At 37.0% G+C, this 14176-nt stretch overlaps 1 protein-coding gene and 1 long non-coding RNA gene across 2 annotated transcripts; both read left to right on the top strand.

Moving 5' to 3' along the window:
• Positions 1–528: 528 nt before the first annotated feature.
• Positions 529–3706, top strand: LOC109476833. Its single transcript, XR_002140633.1, has 3 exons — positions 529–587; positions 830–906; positions 3568–3706. It is a non-coding gene; the product is annotated as an uncharacterized LOC109476833 (long non-coding RNA).
• Positions 3707–6105: 2399 nt separating this feature from the next.
• Positions 6106–11325, top strand: LOC109476831. The gene is made up of 5 exons (XM_019777849.1): positions 6106–6123; positions 6228–6593; positions 7989–8114; positions 8603–8771; positions 11303–11325. Exons 1-5 carry the CDS (start codon positions 6106–6108, stop codon positions 11323–11325), a joined length of 702 nt encoding a protein of 233 aa, XP_019633408.1.
• The last annotated feature ends 2851 nt before the right edge of the window (positions 11326–14176 follow it).

Below are 14176 nucleotides of genomic sequence, written 5' to 3' on the forward strand. Positions count from 1 at the left end.
GATGGTTTTTTACCTGTTAAGTTGCTTAATTTTTCATTCTATAGGAACTAGAAGAATGTATGCCGATGAATGCCAATATTTCAACATGAAACAACTGTAAATTATCTTATCGGCAACTGTTGACATCATGCATTACCGTTAGCGAAATTCTCCCCGCAAAAAAATCGCATTTTTAAAACTGTTTGTTGCAAAAGGTAGTCCTGTTTGTTCTTAAACAACAGCCAATAGGTTTGAAAATAGAGTTTAGAGAACATACACCTTCAGCAAATGATATAGCTTATACACTAAAAAGAGAAAAAAACAACAGCCTACTATATATGTCTATCCTTTTGATTCCAGACAAGCACCAAAATGACTCCAGGATCGACAGCATTGCGTCAATTAAGAAAAAAAAAAAGGTTTAAGCGATTGAGAAGAACCAGTAAATAGAACAAGCATGATAATGGTAATTGTTTGCTTAAAAACCCTTGGCCTTGAAATATTGATATGTCATAATTGCCCTCCGCAAACAGCAGCTGCTGCGGTGGACGAGCAACAAGTTGTCGAGAGGGCGGAGGATCTCCTGTCTAATCTCCAGAAACTCGCAGGTAGTTATTATTAAAGTCATTTTATGGATCCAATATGGAAGCATCATTAATGAATTACTCTTGTTTAAAGTTATATTTAAAAGAGCTGAAATAACTTATGTATTTCTAATGTAGTTTAAATTATGTTTTATTCTTTTTATTATGTTGGCATTGAAAGAAACGTTTACAATAGCCAACACTGTGGAACAAAGATGCTTTTAACCATTGGGTAGCAGTTAATCTAGATACCCTTACTGTTGCAGATGAGAAGGAAAATGATGCCGTCCCCGAGATGGATGAGGAAGGATTTATCAAGAAGGAAGGTTGTGAAGACCATGAGGTAATGTGATACATGTGTCAGACAATGTGCGAGATATATTGTAAAATGTCTGCTTAATTTCGAGTCTGCCCAATCTTTTATCATTCTGTGTTTTTTTGGTTGCGATCAGCATTCGGGTAAATAAACACTTTATCATAAAATTTATACTCTTCAAAAGTCTTCATTTTTGGCACAAACTACAATTCACAATTCTACAATTTAATGCATAAATTTATATCATGTCAAAATATTGAGTAGCCAATTTGTTGCCATCCTGCTGATTTCAATCTTAGCAACAGTCTTTGTATCTTGTTTAGGTAGTATCTTCTGTTTGAAACTTTGAAACCTTTTTACAATATAGCAGACAAAAGTCTGAATTGCGTCAGTATTTACACACCATTGAGCTCGTTTTATAATAAACAAAATATGGGTGTTTACAGTTTAGATATATCCTCATCAGTAATTTTTTTTAATTTCTATATACAGCAAATTGACATCTCCTAATGATTGAAATGTTAATTACCTACTAAAAACTCGTAGTTTAACATAGATGGATAACAATATAAGTGCAGGGTAAACATCAGATATGAAGATTCGAAATTCAGAAAGTTTGTTTACAGTTCAGAATTTACTGTCCCTTGTTGAGAAGGTTTACAGGGTATGGAATGGGAGAGTTTTTCAGTCTGTTTGCCCGACAGAGAGGTGTGTTCAGTTTCTGCTTGTTGCGAGTGTTTCGACCAGATATTTCACTCTCGACCTCGGGAGCCAGTCTCTGAAAGTAAACTCCATCAGCAACCGCGCAAACTTCAGGCACAACTGCTCCCTTCTGTCCACCAGTGATGTCAGTCCAAGGTGCTGAAGGGCGTTCGCACAACCGGTGTAGTCGTTACCAAGCACGATCCTGCAGGCGCGTTTTTGGACGCGTTCAAGCTTCACTATTTGAGATTTAGTGAGGCCAGGTGACTATACCGGGACCCTCTTTTTGTAGTATGGGTCTAATATATCCAGTGTATTTCGATGGAGGTTAGACATCCAAGTAATACGATACGCCAAAAATCAGTTACTCAAGCAACTGGATATGATCCAAAAGCATATCCAGTTGCTTGAGTAACTGCTTTTTGGTGTATGTCCAGTGCAGATTGAAATCAGGTATTTATGGGATAAGTTGCATCGAAAGTCTTTTAACCCTAAACAGTACACCTGGGGTCCGCGCGGACCCCAGCACTATATATGCTGTAATGTTTTTTTTTGTTTTTTAAAAATTTTTTTCTGAAATTTCAGGTAATTGTTACCCACAAAGTTGTCCCTCAATATAGTGCAGAAAACCCAGTTTCCCCTATTCTTAAAATTTTTATATCTGATTTTCTTTTGGGGTCCGCGCGGACCCCAGCCGACTTTCGATAGTAATGGACACACTGGCGTTCTAAAACATGACTTTATTTCTGTTTTAATATGTTTTTATGTACTTATCGTATGGCCACCAAATTTTCAATGGTGTACTAAAAGAATCAAATTCTAACAACGTTGGTGTAATTATGACGTCATATGACGTCAGAGGTAATAATATGGTACGCCATCTTGGATTTTGACCAATGACGTCATCAAGTTAGCATATATTATGAATATTTAATGATTTAACTTATCTCCAATTATGTAAGATGTTATTAATGTCAGAAAGGAAGTGTTATTTAATATAAAACCCAGAAAGTTTTAATGTTTAAACAAAAATTACTGATTTTTCCAATAAAACTGCCTGTTAGAAACCCGTTGCCATGGCAACACAAAAATCATCAACTTATTTAACCAATATGATTTTTTTTCCAAATACATTTTAGGACAGCTCACCAAATTTGATGGTTCTAGCTTAAGCCGTTCAGGCGCTATTTGAGATTAAAGTTGGTGCGGGCCTCAAAAGACCACTCGGTCTGAATAGGGTTTAAAAATCGGGTTTTTCCTCTTTTTGTCTTTTCTTCGTAAAAAAATAGAAAAAGGTGAAAATGTATGATTTTTTTACGTAATGTGGACTCAGAGGTTCACACATCAATTTGAAAAACAATTTAGCTGGTAGCATGTTGATAATTTTTAGAAATTAGCAAAAAACTGCTCTGGGGTCCGCGCGGACCCCAGGTGTACAGATTAATCAGTCCGGGAAGGTGTTCTGTTTAGGGTGTGAAAGAGAAAAAAAATTTCTTTGAGGCTCTTCCTACCATCTGCTTGACTTGGGAGTCCGAGTACAGGTTATTCTGAATTTGCAGACCGAGGATTCTCAGACATTCAGCGGTGGGTTGTTGATTTGCAAAGGTGGCAGAGCTGGTAGCTCTCTGCAGAAATTGATGTGCATGGCAAGACATTTCGACCCATTCAGGAGCATATGGTTACAGTTTGACCATTGGTATAACTGGTCTAAGTCTGACTGAAGTGTAGAAGGTTGCTGAAGTCGTCTTGTTTGTAGCATGTTCGTGTCGTCGACATATTTCCACACTGGAGTCACAGTGTCGGAGGCGATGTCATCTATGGGTACCAGGAATAAAATGGGACCCGGAAGAGTGCCCTGTGCAACTCCACATGACGCGTTGCTATATCCTTGAAATTAGCTAGCTATTGCTAACGGTTGGTTGTTTCAAAATTGATTTACTAATGCAGATTGCATTGGAATGCTGAAATAACAATTGTTCCTTACAGGAGGGAGACGAGTGGGGTACATCTGACCATGACAACTGTAACTGCCAAGGACCATATCGTTTTTGCTATCATGTTGACTGCCTTCCTGGTTCTGAGATCACCCGTGACTCCAAAGGTCTCTGGGACTGTCCAGGCGGTTTTTCAGGTAAGGTTGTGTAGCAATGGATATTGTCTCTTCTAGTCAAATCCAACTCATACTCCTAGCCTGGTCTTGTGAGAGACAATACAAGGAACGTGCCAAATTTCGAAGCATATTACACATTATTACATAATAGTAAGTTTTCCAGAAGGTATAGTAATGACACTTCCTATAGACAACCCTCCAGTCATTCATCGTATGTGCATAGATTAATTAGTTTAAGGAGTGGAATGTACAAACCCGTCTTGGATAAACCACACCGTGTCTAAGAAAGTAAAATTAGAAATTCAATCATGATCTGAAGCAATCTAAGCCATATCTACCTTTGTAAACCGAACCTCTTAATCCGTGCAATCATGGTCCAATTGGTTTGGACATAATACTATATTAAGTGATGAATGGATTGACAAAACTTTATTTGGGTATCAGTAGATTCTTCTTTAATTCTACGAAAATTCTTAGTGATGCTTTTTATGAGGTTGGAATAATAATTCTTCACGTTTTGGTTTGACTTCTCTCAAGTATGTACCATATACATGTAGCTTAGCCTTACATGTAAGTATATGAATTGCAACTAGTTTCCATATTAGGTGACGACAGTGTAGCTGAGAACAATGAGGAAGACGGGGACACGAGCATGATGGAGGAGAGCATTCTTCAGATACTGCAAGGTAACTTAAAGTTTCATTATTTTCTTAAGGTTATCCACATCTAGCAGACAGCTTCAAACATTAAATCTCGCGTGTAGGGGGTTTAAAATCACCTTAAAATTCTGTAAAATCCACTGCCTTTCCCTCTTTGGCTAATATCTCTTTCATCTTTACAGCCCTGCTCATAAAAATGTGTGCATGAAAACACAGTGGCCTCCATGGTTGCATTCAACAGATAAAACATTGACCAATAAATATGTTGCAAATTCAAATCCTCTTGGCCAAATTTGACCTATCGCTTGTACTAAGAGATTTCACCATACGGTTTGGATCTGCAAATGAGCCATTTGTAACTGTTTAGTATCACTAACTTTTAATATCATCATATTGCCCCAGATGCATTGCAGCTATTGTCAAAATGGTGAAAGATTAGTAGGCAATTACTCAAAGCAAACTAAATGAGAATCCCTAGTATGGCAGGGCTAATCTCCAAGTGTTGCCTTCCATTAATTGTTTAAATGGGAAAATCCACTGTTACCAATAAAGTAATCTAATTAGTATAAAGGTTTCTGTGTCTATAAAGGTACGATGTTAGTGATGATGCAGGCAACATGCTATTAAATCCAGAAGTTTTGCCATTTACCCCTTTGCAGTTTATGAAACGTATTTGTTTTTATTTCTTCCAAGCTTTCTGTCAGCTACATTTTAAGGAAGAATTGTGTTACTAGATTTAAATTAGGTTCCCCGTAAACTGGTGCAGTTATAATACGATGTATTTCTTTGTCACGGGAGAAGATGCTTCTGACCCTGAGGCAGCGGACGATACAGAAATCCCTGCTGTTGCAGACGGAGAAGCTCTCGACATTCGCGGGTTAGACGACGACGTTCTTGTCACAAAGGGAGGTTGTGAAGGCCACAAGGTAATGCACGTGATTAAAAATACTAAGGAAAATTGGCAAGCAGTGAATAGTAGGATTAAGGCATCAAAACTTAGACCTGTGTGCTGCTTTTGAAATATTATCTACATGCAGCATTACAATATGCTACATATAACCGTTTGCATTTGCTACATGTATAACCAAAACCATTATATTTGCTGCATGTATAACTATAAAGAAAATGTAAGCTTCATATCGTCATTGTTGGACAGAATTTACGTCAAATTATTTAATATTACAAAAAAAGCAACTTGGTGGTTACATGTTAATTTGTTACATTTATGGCGAACATTGTCTTAACAAGTAAGTTTTCTTTGCTAAAAGTGTAAAATTAAATGTTTTCTCACAGTCAGGAGAACAGTGGGGCTCATCTGACCACGACAACTGCATCTGTGGAGCATCAGGCCGCATCTGCTATCCTGTTGTCTGTCTTCCTGGTTCTCAAATTAAACCTGACTCCAACCGCCTCTGGACTTGTGAAGTTGATTCTTCCAACAGAGGCGTAACAGGTAACATTTTTCGGGATCTTGTTGTATCGCAAATGTATTTAACTTATTTTCTCAATGGTTGTGATACTGTGATGTGCGCACTCAGTCCAACTATCGATCTGCGCATGCTGTCATTTTCACTGAAGATAGGCTCGCAAGCTGTACAATTTCTTAAAATGAGTGTCATCCTAAAACATATTTTGTTGCTTGATAAATATAACATAAATTTTCTGGGTGACATCAAGTTTTCTCCCAATAGCAGCCTCTCTATGAATTCATCATGACAGTTCTCTTTCTATTGCATTTCAGGATCAGCTCAGGAGATGCTTAAAAGTGAAAAGGTGAGGAATCGAATACTGAAATGGCGAACTTTTTTTGACCTCTTCCTAAGAATCAATTCTTGTTGTTAAACTAGTTACGTGACGTGATGCTTATTTATTTCTAGCGGTTCGTTATAACAGCTGCGACGGCTGCGACAGCCTTTGGCGTGTTCACGGGCGTTGTTGGCTTAGTCGGGTTCGCGATGGACCGCTACGAGTCTGCACAAACGACCGCACAACTTAACGAAATACAGGCTCAGATCCGGGAGCTGGACAGGAAGATAGACGGCTTGACACAACGCGTCAGTGACCTACAACTGGGACAACAGTACCTTCAACAAGTCATCCTGTACGGCAGAGACGAACTACGACTGAGGAACGTGCTGGACACCCTTGCCAGTATCCAGGCCAGTGATGGCCAGTATGTTGGCAGCGACCTGCAAGGTTGGGCAGACAGCGTTCTCAGCCATGATTCAGATGGAATCAGAAATGTAGGTACACATTTTACAGATAAAAAGGAGCGGGATGCACGTGATAGGTATCCATGGTCCTGGACAAAGTTTGCTTTTTCTGTTAGTTACTGCAAGGTTGTCAAAGAACGTCATACTCCATGTCACATTGTAATTGATATCTAGATGTGTTGCACCGAAAGATACAATGGATTTGTCTAGAGACTACAGCTGAATTCCAAGCGTTTTAGATGTATAAATGTATGTACCAGATCATAGTTAAAGCTTCAATTTATGTTCATTAATGTCACACTTGCGCCTGTCTTTAGACATCTTTAACCCTACCTAGACGGGGGGGGGGGCTAAAAGTGCCCGCGGCAACTTTGATGTCACCTAGCGTCTGAACGGCTAGCCGTAGAACGGCTAAACTTGGTGACTTTTCCTAAAATATTGTTGGCAACAATTCTCTATCATTGGAATAAGATATTAATTTTTTGTGTTGCCATGGCAACGGGTTTCTGCTTCTGCATTTTTTGCTAAATTTAGTACTTTATGTTTCAACAATAGAATTTTATGGGTTTTATGTCAAGTTACTCATGATTTCTAATATAAATAACATCCTATATAATTTTATGTAAATTTTATCATAAAATATGCATAATTTATGCTAATTTGATGACGTCATTGGCCAAAAAACCAAGATGGCGGACCATATCATTAGAACAGGTATATACAGGTTATTTTCATTAAAATTTCATCAATACTTCCATTTCTTTTTCCAAAAAATGTTTAAATGAAGGTCTTTAGTATGTTTACAATGTATTTTAGGCTTTATCATGAAAAAAAAATATTTTTGAAAATTCAAGATTGATGATCCAAGATGGCGGATATCTTTAATATGCATGACGTCATTTTATGACGTCACCGGTGTTGCTATGGGCAATTTAAGACTTAGTACACCATAATATTCTGTCATAAACACTTTTGGTACAGTTATGTTGACTACCATTTAGTTTTCAGGGAAAAACCTATTTTGACGGTTTTGGCCAATAAAATCACAATAATGACGTCATAATGACGTCATATTACGTCATAACGACATAAAAATTGTAGATATGATAAATTTTCACTAGTACACCATTCTCTGAAAATGTGGTGGTCATACGACATACCGTTCGCGAGTTCTTATGGGGGGGTCAAAAGAGCCCCCCCCCGGTCCCCCCATGTCAAAAAAAGCCCGGTCTAGGTAGGGTTAAACGTATAATGTTAACATGACCTATGATCAATGGAACAGAAGGTTTAGAAATCAATATATGTATGTAAATTGGCGGGGCAATCCGCAGTGCAATAAACATGGAAACTCAGGCTTATCAGTAGCATGTTTGCTGTAACTCTTATCTTACTAACTCTTTTGTTAATTGTCTTGTACGTTTTCAGGTACTGTTCAATCTGTTGGACATGGTAAAACCACATTCATCACTGTTTGGAGGAAAATCTCTGTTCGAAATATATCGTCAACGACTGAATAAGAATACAGGAGCCTTGGAAAAGGATATGGTAAAGGTATGTATGTTTTTCCTTTTTCACTTGCTACTTTGATTTGATCTGTGAGTTGCAAATGTACAATTCAGAGACGTACTGTAAACGTGAAGTTATACATTCCGATATTTTCTTATCATTTATAAATAACTGGCGTAGTATTTCATCCTGCTAACAGTGAAAAGTCCAGGCCGTTTAAAGTACAAGTTTTGCTTTTATTATACTAAGTTATATAGCAACATGTGACAAACCTTGATGTGACATTCTACTCTGAAATTTTGAACCCACCCCTTATTGCCTCTTTGAGTTCACATAGAGTATAAACCATCTTATAATATACACCAGAAAGGGCAATTTCTCTCATACATATAGCCGATAGCTTGAAGAGAAATAACAATTGGCTTAAAGCGAATTACTAATTGGCTTTAAAGTTAAAATGTTTGTAAATTGGCATGTTTTGGACCTTCCTTGTACATAAATACTAGTAAATGCATGTTCATTTTCACGTGCAGATGCGACTGAAAGTTGCGCAGGTCTACGGACTGATCGGAAGTGGATACTCTGCCTGGGCTACAGCTCTGCGAATCAAGGGGCGTCAAGCTGATATTCCAGCTGTGGTACGAGAGGGGAAAGCAAAGCTCAACGACGTGAAACAAAGCCTTCAAAAATATGTCAATTATGGTAAGTTATCCAGTGACATTAGGCTTCTAACATAAATTCGAATCTCAAACTGGGATTCTTGTTAATGCTACAGAATAATTCCCATCAAACAGAATGCAATGATAATGTGTTTATCAATCTTTACCCGGATATCTCTCCATACAAAAATACATTGTGTTGTATTTATGGGTTCACCACACCACGAAGTGGTGGTGAACCCATATTGCTTTTTCTGGTGTTTCTTCTCCTCCTTCTTCTTCTTCTCCTGCCATTTTTTAAATGGATTCAGCTTCTTCATTTTAGGGCCTAAGGTCCTAAATTTGGTATGGAGGTACAGTGGGCAAATACCCCTAGGCGTTGTTTTAAATTATTGTGATACAGGCTTTTAGAATGGTTTTATTTGAGTTTTTTTGGCTGTGTTATAGCAAATGTATTACCGTGTTAGTGTGCCTTGTTTACCACGTTTGGGCATGAGTCATCACAATGGAATGCAGTGCATCAACCAATAGGCATGCAGCTTTCCTCTATTCTTCTTGCTGATTGGCTGTTGGGATTTAACTTGATCAACACCTGCACAGAGCATTTCCACCTGCACAGAGCATTTCTTGCTGATTGGCTGTTGGGATTTAACTTGATTAACACCTGCACAGAGCATTTCCATATTGACAGTATGTCTGTATTCAAGTGTTTTGGTAGGTATTTCAAGCTTTCCTGCTCCAGCATTGGAATGCGGGGCATGGAGGTTTTTTTTTTATTATTTTGAAAATCAACAGTTTGCATTATGCAATTAAAAATCCTAACCAATAAAGTAGGGAATAGCTATCCAACTGTTGTTTTAGTTGTATTTTACTTCATATTATAGTTATATCAATGTAAATCATTGTTTTCCCTTGTGTTTCTCATTCTTTCCCTGCCATGTCGTAAAATGTGGTGAACCCATCGCTGTATTTGCTCCAAAGCAAATATTGGCCTTTCTAGTTGACCCTTATTTTTGTTGTAACCGCTGTGTTTATATGGTTGGAAAAATACCACTTTTAAAGACAGTATATGCAAAGCTATTGTCTGCTAAAATAGGGAGAATGTATATCATAATAAAAGAGACTGTAGCGTTGACAACCATATGCACATGATAAACTGTTACTAACAACATCTAACAAGCTCAAGAAAGATTATTCCAATTGCACTGCTGAGGAACAGGCAGCTACTGATAATCACATTAAAGCCAGCACTGGGTAAAGCTAATGTAAAAGCACATTGACTGTACACTCTACTATCAGAAAAGATGCATGCATTTAATTAATATCACAATAAGAGTTTGTTGCCGGAATACTCCTGGGCACAGAGGTAAACAGTAATTGTAATGTTGTAACAAATTTTAATATGTTCTGATTTAGGTACATGCGATGGCGGTTATCAACGGAATAACAGGAAGTGCTTCAAAGCATTCAGCATTCAGAAAAAATGGGTCGATGCATCTACCTACTGCAAACGCCAAGGAGCAGGAGGAAATCTAGCAATGCCAAAGGACAAAAGCACTAACAATTTCCTGATTAAGTTAAAAAATGCTAAAAGCACCTCTAGGGGTTTTTGGTTTGGACTGAATGACAGGAAGAAAAATGGCAAATGGAAATGGCCTGATGGCAAGTCTCTTGGGTCTTTTAAATACTGGTCACGAAAAGAGCCAAATAACGGGGGGAAAAATTGGTTGGGTCAGTACAAAAATCCTGAAGATTGTGCAGAGTATTTCCGTACAAACTGGAAAAACAGCAAGTGGAACGATGTCAAATGTAAAAAGAAAAGATACTTCATCTGTGAGCGGACCCCAAACGGTGAGTGTACAAATATAACAACTTCCTTTGTATCAGATATTAAGGCAATTAGAATCACTTCATGATGAATTTGCAGTTCAAATGTAATAAATTGCTACTGTAACAGTAAGCATACCCAAGGAATCAAATCAAAAGAACTTTAAAAATTTTGCTAAACAAATCGCTATAATTGAACTATGTAAAAGATTCTTGTTCCTTCTTGAGCTGAGAGCTGTAAAGCTGGGATCTAATTATAAATATGAAAGAAAATGGAAATAATCACAGAAATGCATATTCGTTTTTAGAATGTGTTTTTTTTTTTCATTTGTGTTATACTGCATTTCCACTAATAGCCACTATTTTATTTTGACAGGATTGTACTGACCGGACCAGTTCCTGACAATATGGTTTATCGCCCAGAGGAAACAGTGCTCTGACTTTTGCTTGCAACTTTACTGGTATCTATTAATTTTTGTTATGTACAAACTTACTCACTTACTGTATCAATTCCCATGTACTTTCAAAAAAGCTGTACGACAACTGCAAAATTAATCATTTCAATTCTGAGTTGTTCTTTGTGCCTTTATAATGATGAATAGGCCGATTTTTACAAAGACACCATCCTTCATGCCTTGCCTTTACATCTTTAATACAGACAAAGAAAGGGTTAAATTACTTTTCCCCAACCATTTTCGTGCGATTCCAAAATTTTCCTAAATACATCAAAATTTTTGTTTGTTGTAGGAAATAGGGATAGAACAAACTAACTCAGACTATCTAAGTACCACTTCATTTTCCTTTTTTTACATTCTGGTACCAGATTTGAGATTCTATCAGATGTCATCCATAAAAATGCAGTTCGTATGGTTTAATGGAGCAATATCATTGCATAATCTTTACAATTAACATCTATAAACATGTGCAGAGTCATTATCACCTAGAGGCTTGTCTGCTGCTCTGGTATTCATATACCATTTACAGAGCGAACTGCATTTTAGCCATGAGGTGACATGTGGATGTATTTTTATGATGAAAATATACATTTTTTCCGTTTTGAGATCCTTGAGAGTGTGTTCAGGAAACTCTCCAGTCTTTGTACTTAAGAACTCTTACAAAGGCTGATCAGACTGAAGTCATGGCGTTACATATACACGTCAGAAAACCTTTATGAGCTCTTTAACACTTTTTCTTTTTGATTTAACATTTCCGTAATCACGGTATGTTAAATGTATTTGCACATTCTAGTCCTGTATAGGTAACTCCTGATTTCAGTCACTGTTATACTGGTAGTTTTTACCCCTGTATTAATCTGGCTTTAGATACAGGCACACAATGTCCTTCTGATGGCAGAATCATACCAACTATACTTGGTGACAAATTGGCCACATTTAGATCGTGGATTTTCTTCTGAATACTTGGAAGTCTTCAATTGGTGATCCTGTCATAGAGGTAGACGCTGTGCCATTAAAGTTTTATTGCTTTTTATTATCAACTATTTAGATACAGGCACACAATGTCCTTCTGATGACAGAATCATACCGAGTTTACTTGGTGACAAATTGGCAACACTCTGACTTTTCTAGCATGTTTGAAAAATGTATTAAGAAATGGTGATTCTGTCATAGAGGTAGACGCTGTGCCATTATAGAATACTTATTGTGTACTTTTTTATAATCACCTGTTTAGATACAGGTACACAATGTCCTTCTGATGGCAGAATCATACCAAGTTTACTTGGTGATAAATTGGCAACACTCTGAGTTTTTTAGCATGTTTGAAAAAGGTTTTAAGAAATGGTGATTCTTTCATAGAGGTAGACGCTGTGCCGTTATAGAATACTTGTGGGTTTTTTTTTGCTTTTTTATTATCACCTGTTTAGATACAGGCACACAATGTCCTTCTGATGGCAGAATCATACCAAGTTTACTTGGTGAAAAATTGGCAACACTCTCAGTTTTTTAGCATGTTTGAAAAAGGTTTTAAGAAATGGTGATTCTGTCATAGAGGTAGACGCTGTGCCATTATAGACTATGCACAGTTTTATTGCTGTTAAATTTTTATTATCACATGTTTAGATACAGGCACACAATGTCCTTCTGATGGCAGAATCATACCAAGTTTACTTGGTGATAAATTGGCAACAATCTGACTTTTCTAGCATGTTTAAAAATGTATTAAGAAATGGTGATTCTGTCATAGAGGTAGATGCTGTGCCATTATAGAATACTTATGTATTTTTTTTTTGCTTTCGTATAATCACTTGTTAAGATACAGGCACACAATGTCCTTCTGATGGCAGAATCATACCAAGTTTACTTGGTGATAAATCGGCAACACCCTGAGTTTTCTAGCATGTTTGGAAAAAAGGTTTAAAGAAATGGTGATTCTGTCATAGAGGTAGACGCTGTGCCATTATAGAATACTTATTGTGTACTTTTTTATAATCACCTGTTTAGATACAGGTACACAATGTCCTTCTGATGGCAGAATCATACCAAGTTTACTTGGTGATAAATTGGCAACACTCTGAGTTTTTTAGCATGTTTGAAAAAGGTTTTAAGAAATGGTGATTCTTTCATAGAGGTAGACGCTGTGCCATTATAGAATACTTGTGGGTTTTTTTTTGCTTTTTTATTATCACCTGTTTAGATACAGGCACACAATGTCCTTCTGATGGCAGAATCATACCAAGTTTACTTGGTGAAAAATTGGCAACACTCTCAGTTTTTTAGCATGTTTGAAAAAGGTTTTAAGAAATGGTGATTCTGTCATAGAGGTAGACGCTGTGCCATTATAGAATACTTGTTGTGTACTTTTTTATAATCACCTGTTTAGATACAGGTACACAATGTCCTTCTGATGGCAGAATCATACCAAGTTTACTTGGTGATAAATTGGCAACACTCTGAGTTTTTTAGCATGTTTGAAAAAGGTTTTAAGAAATGGTGATTCTGTCATAGAGGTAGACGCTGTGCCATTATAGAATACTTATTGTGTACTTTTTTATAATCACCTGTTTAGATACAGGTACACAATGTCCTTCTGATGGCAGAATCATACCAAGTTTACTTGGTGATAAATTGGCAACACTCTGAGTTTTTTAGCATGTTTGAAAAAGGTTTTAAGAAATGGTGATTCTGTCATAGAGGTAGACGCTGTGCCATTATAGAATACTTATTGTGTACTTTTTTATAATCACCTGTTTAGATACAGGTACACAATGTCCTTCTGATGGCAGAATCATACCAAGTTTACTTGGTGATAAATTGGCAACACTCTGAGTTTTTTAGCATGTTTGAAAAAGGTTTTAAGAAATGGTGATTCTTTCATAGAGGTAGACGCTGTGCCGTTATAGAATACTTGTGGGTTTTTTTTTGCTTTTTTATTATCACCTGTTTAGATACAGGCACACAATGTCCTTCTGATGGCAGAATCATACCAAGTTTACTTGGTGAAAAATTGGCAACACTCTCAGTTTTTTAGCATGTTTGAAAAAGGTTTTAAGAAATGGTGATTCTGTCATAGAGGTAGACGCTGTGCCATTATAGACTATGCACAGTTTTATTGCTGTTAAATTTTTATTATCACATGTTTAGATACAGGCACACAATGTCCTTC

Source organism: Branchiostoma belcheri, unplaced genomic scaffold, assembly GCF_001625305.1.
Source record: "Branchiostoma belcheri isolate BF01 breed outbred unplaced genomic scaffold, Haploidv18h27 scaffold391, whole genome shotgun sequence".
Classification (NCBI taxonomy): domain Eukaryota; kingdom Metazoa; phylum Chordata; class Leptocardii; order Amphioxiformes; family Branchiostomatidae; genus Branchiostoma; species Branchiostoma belcheri.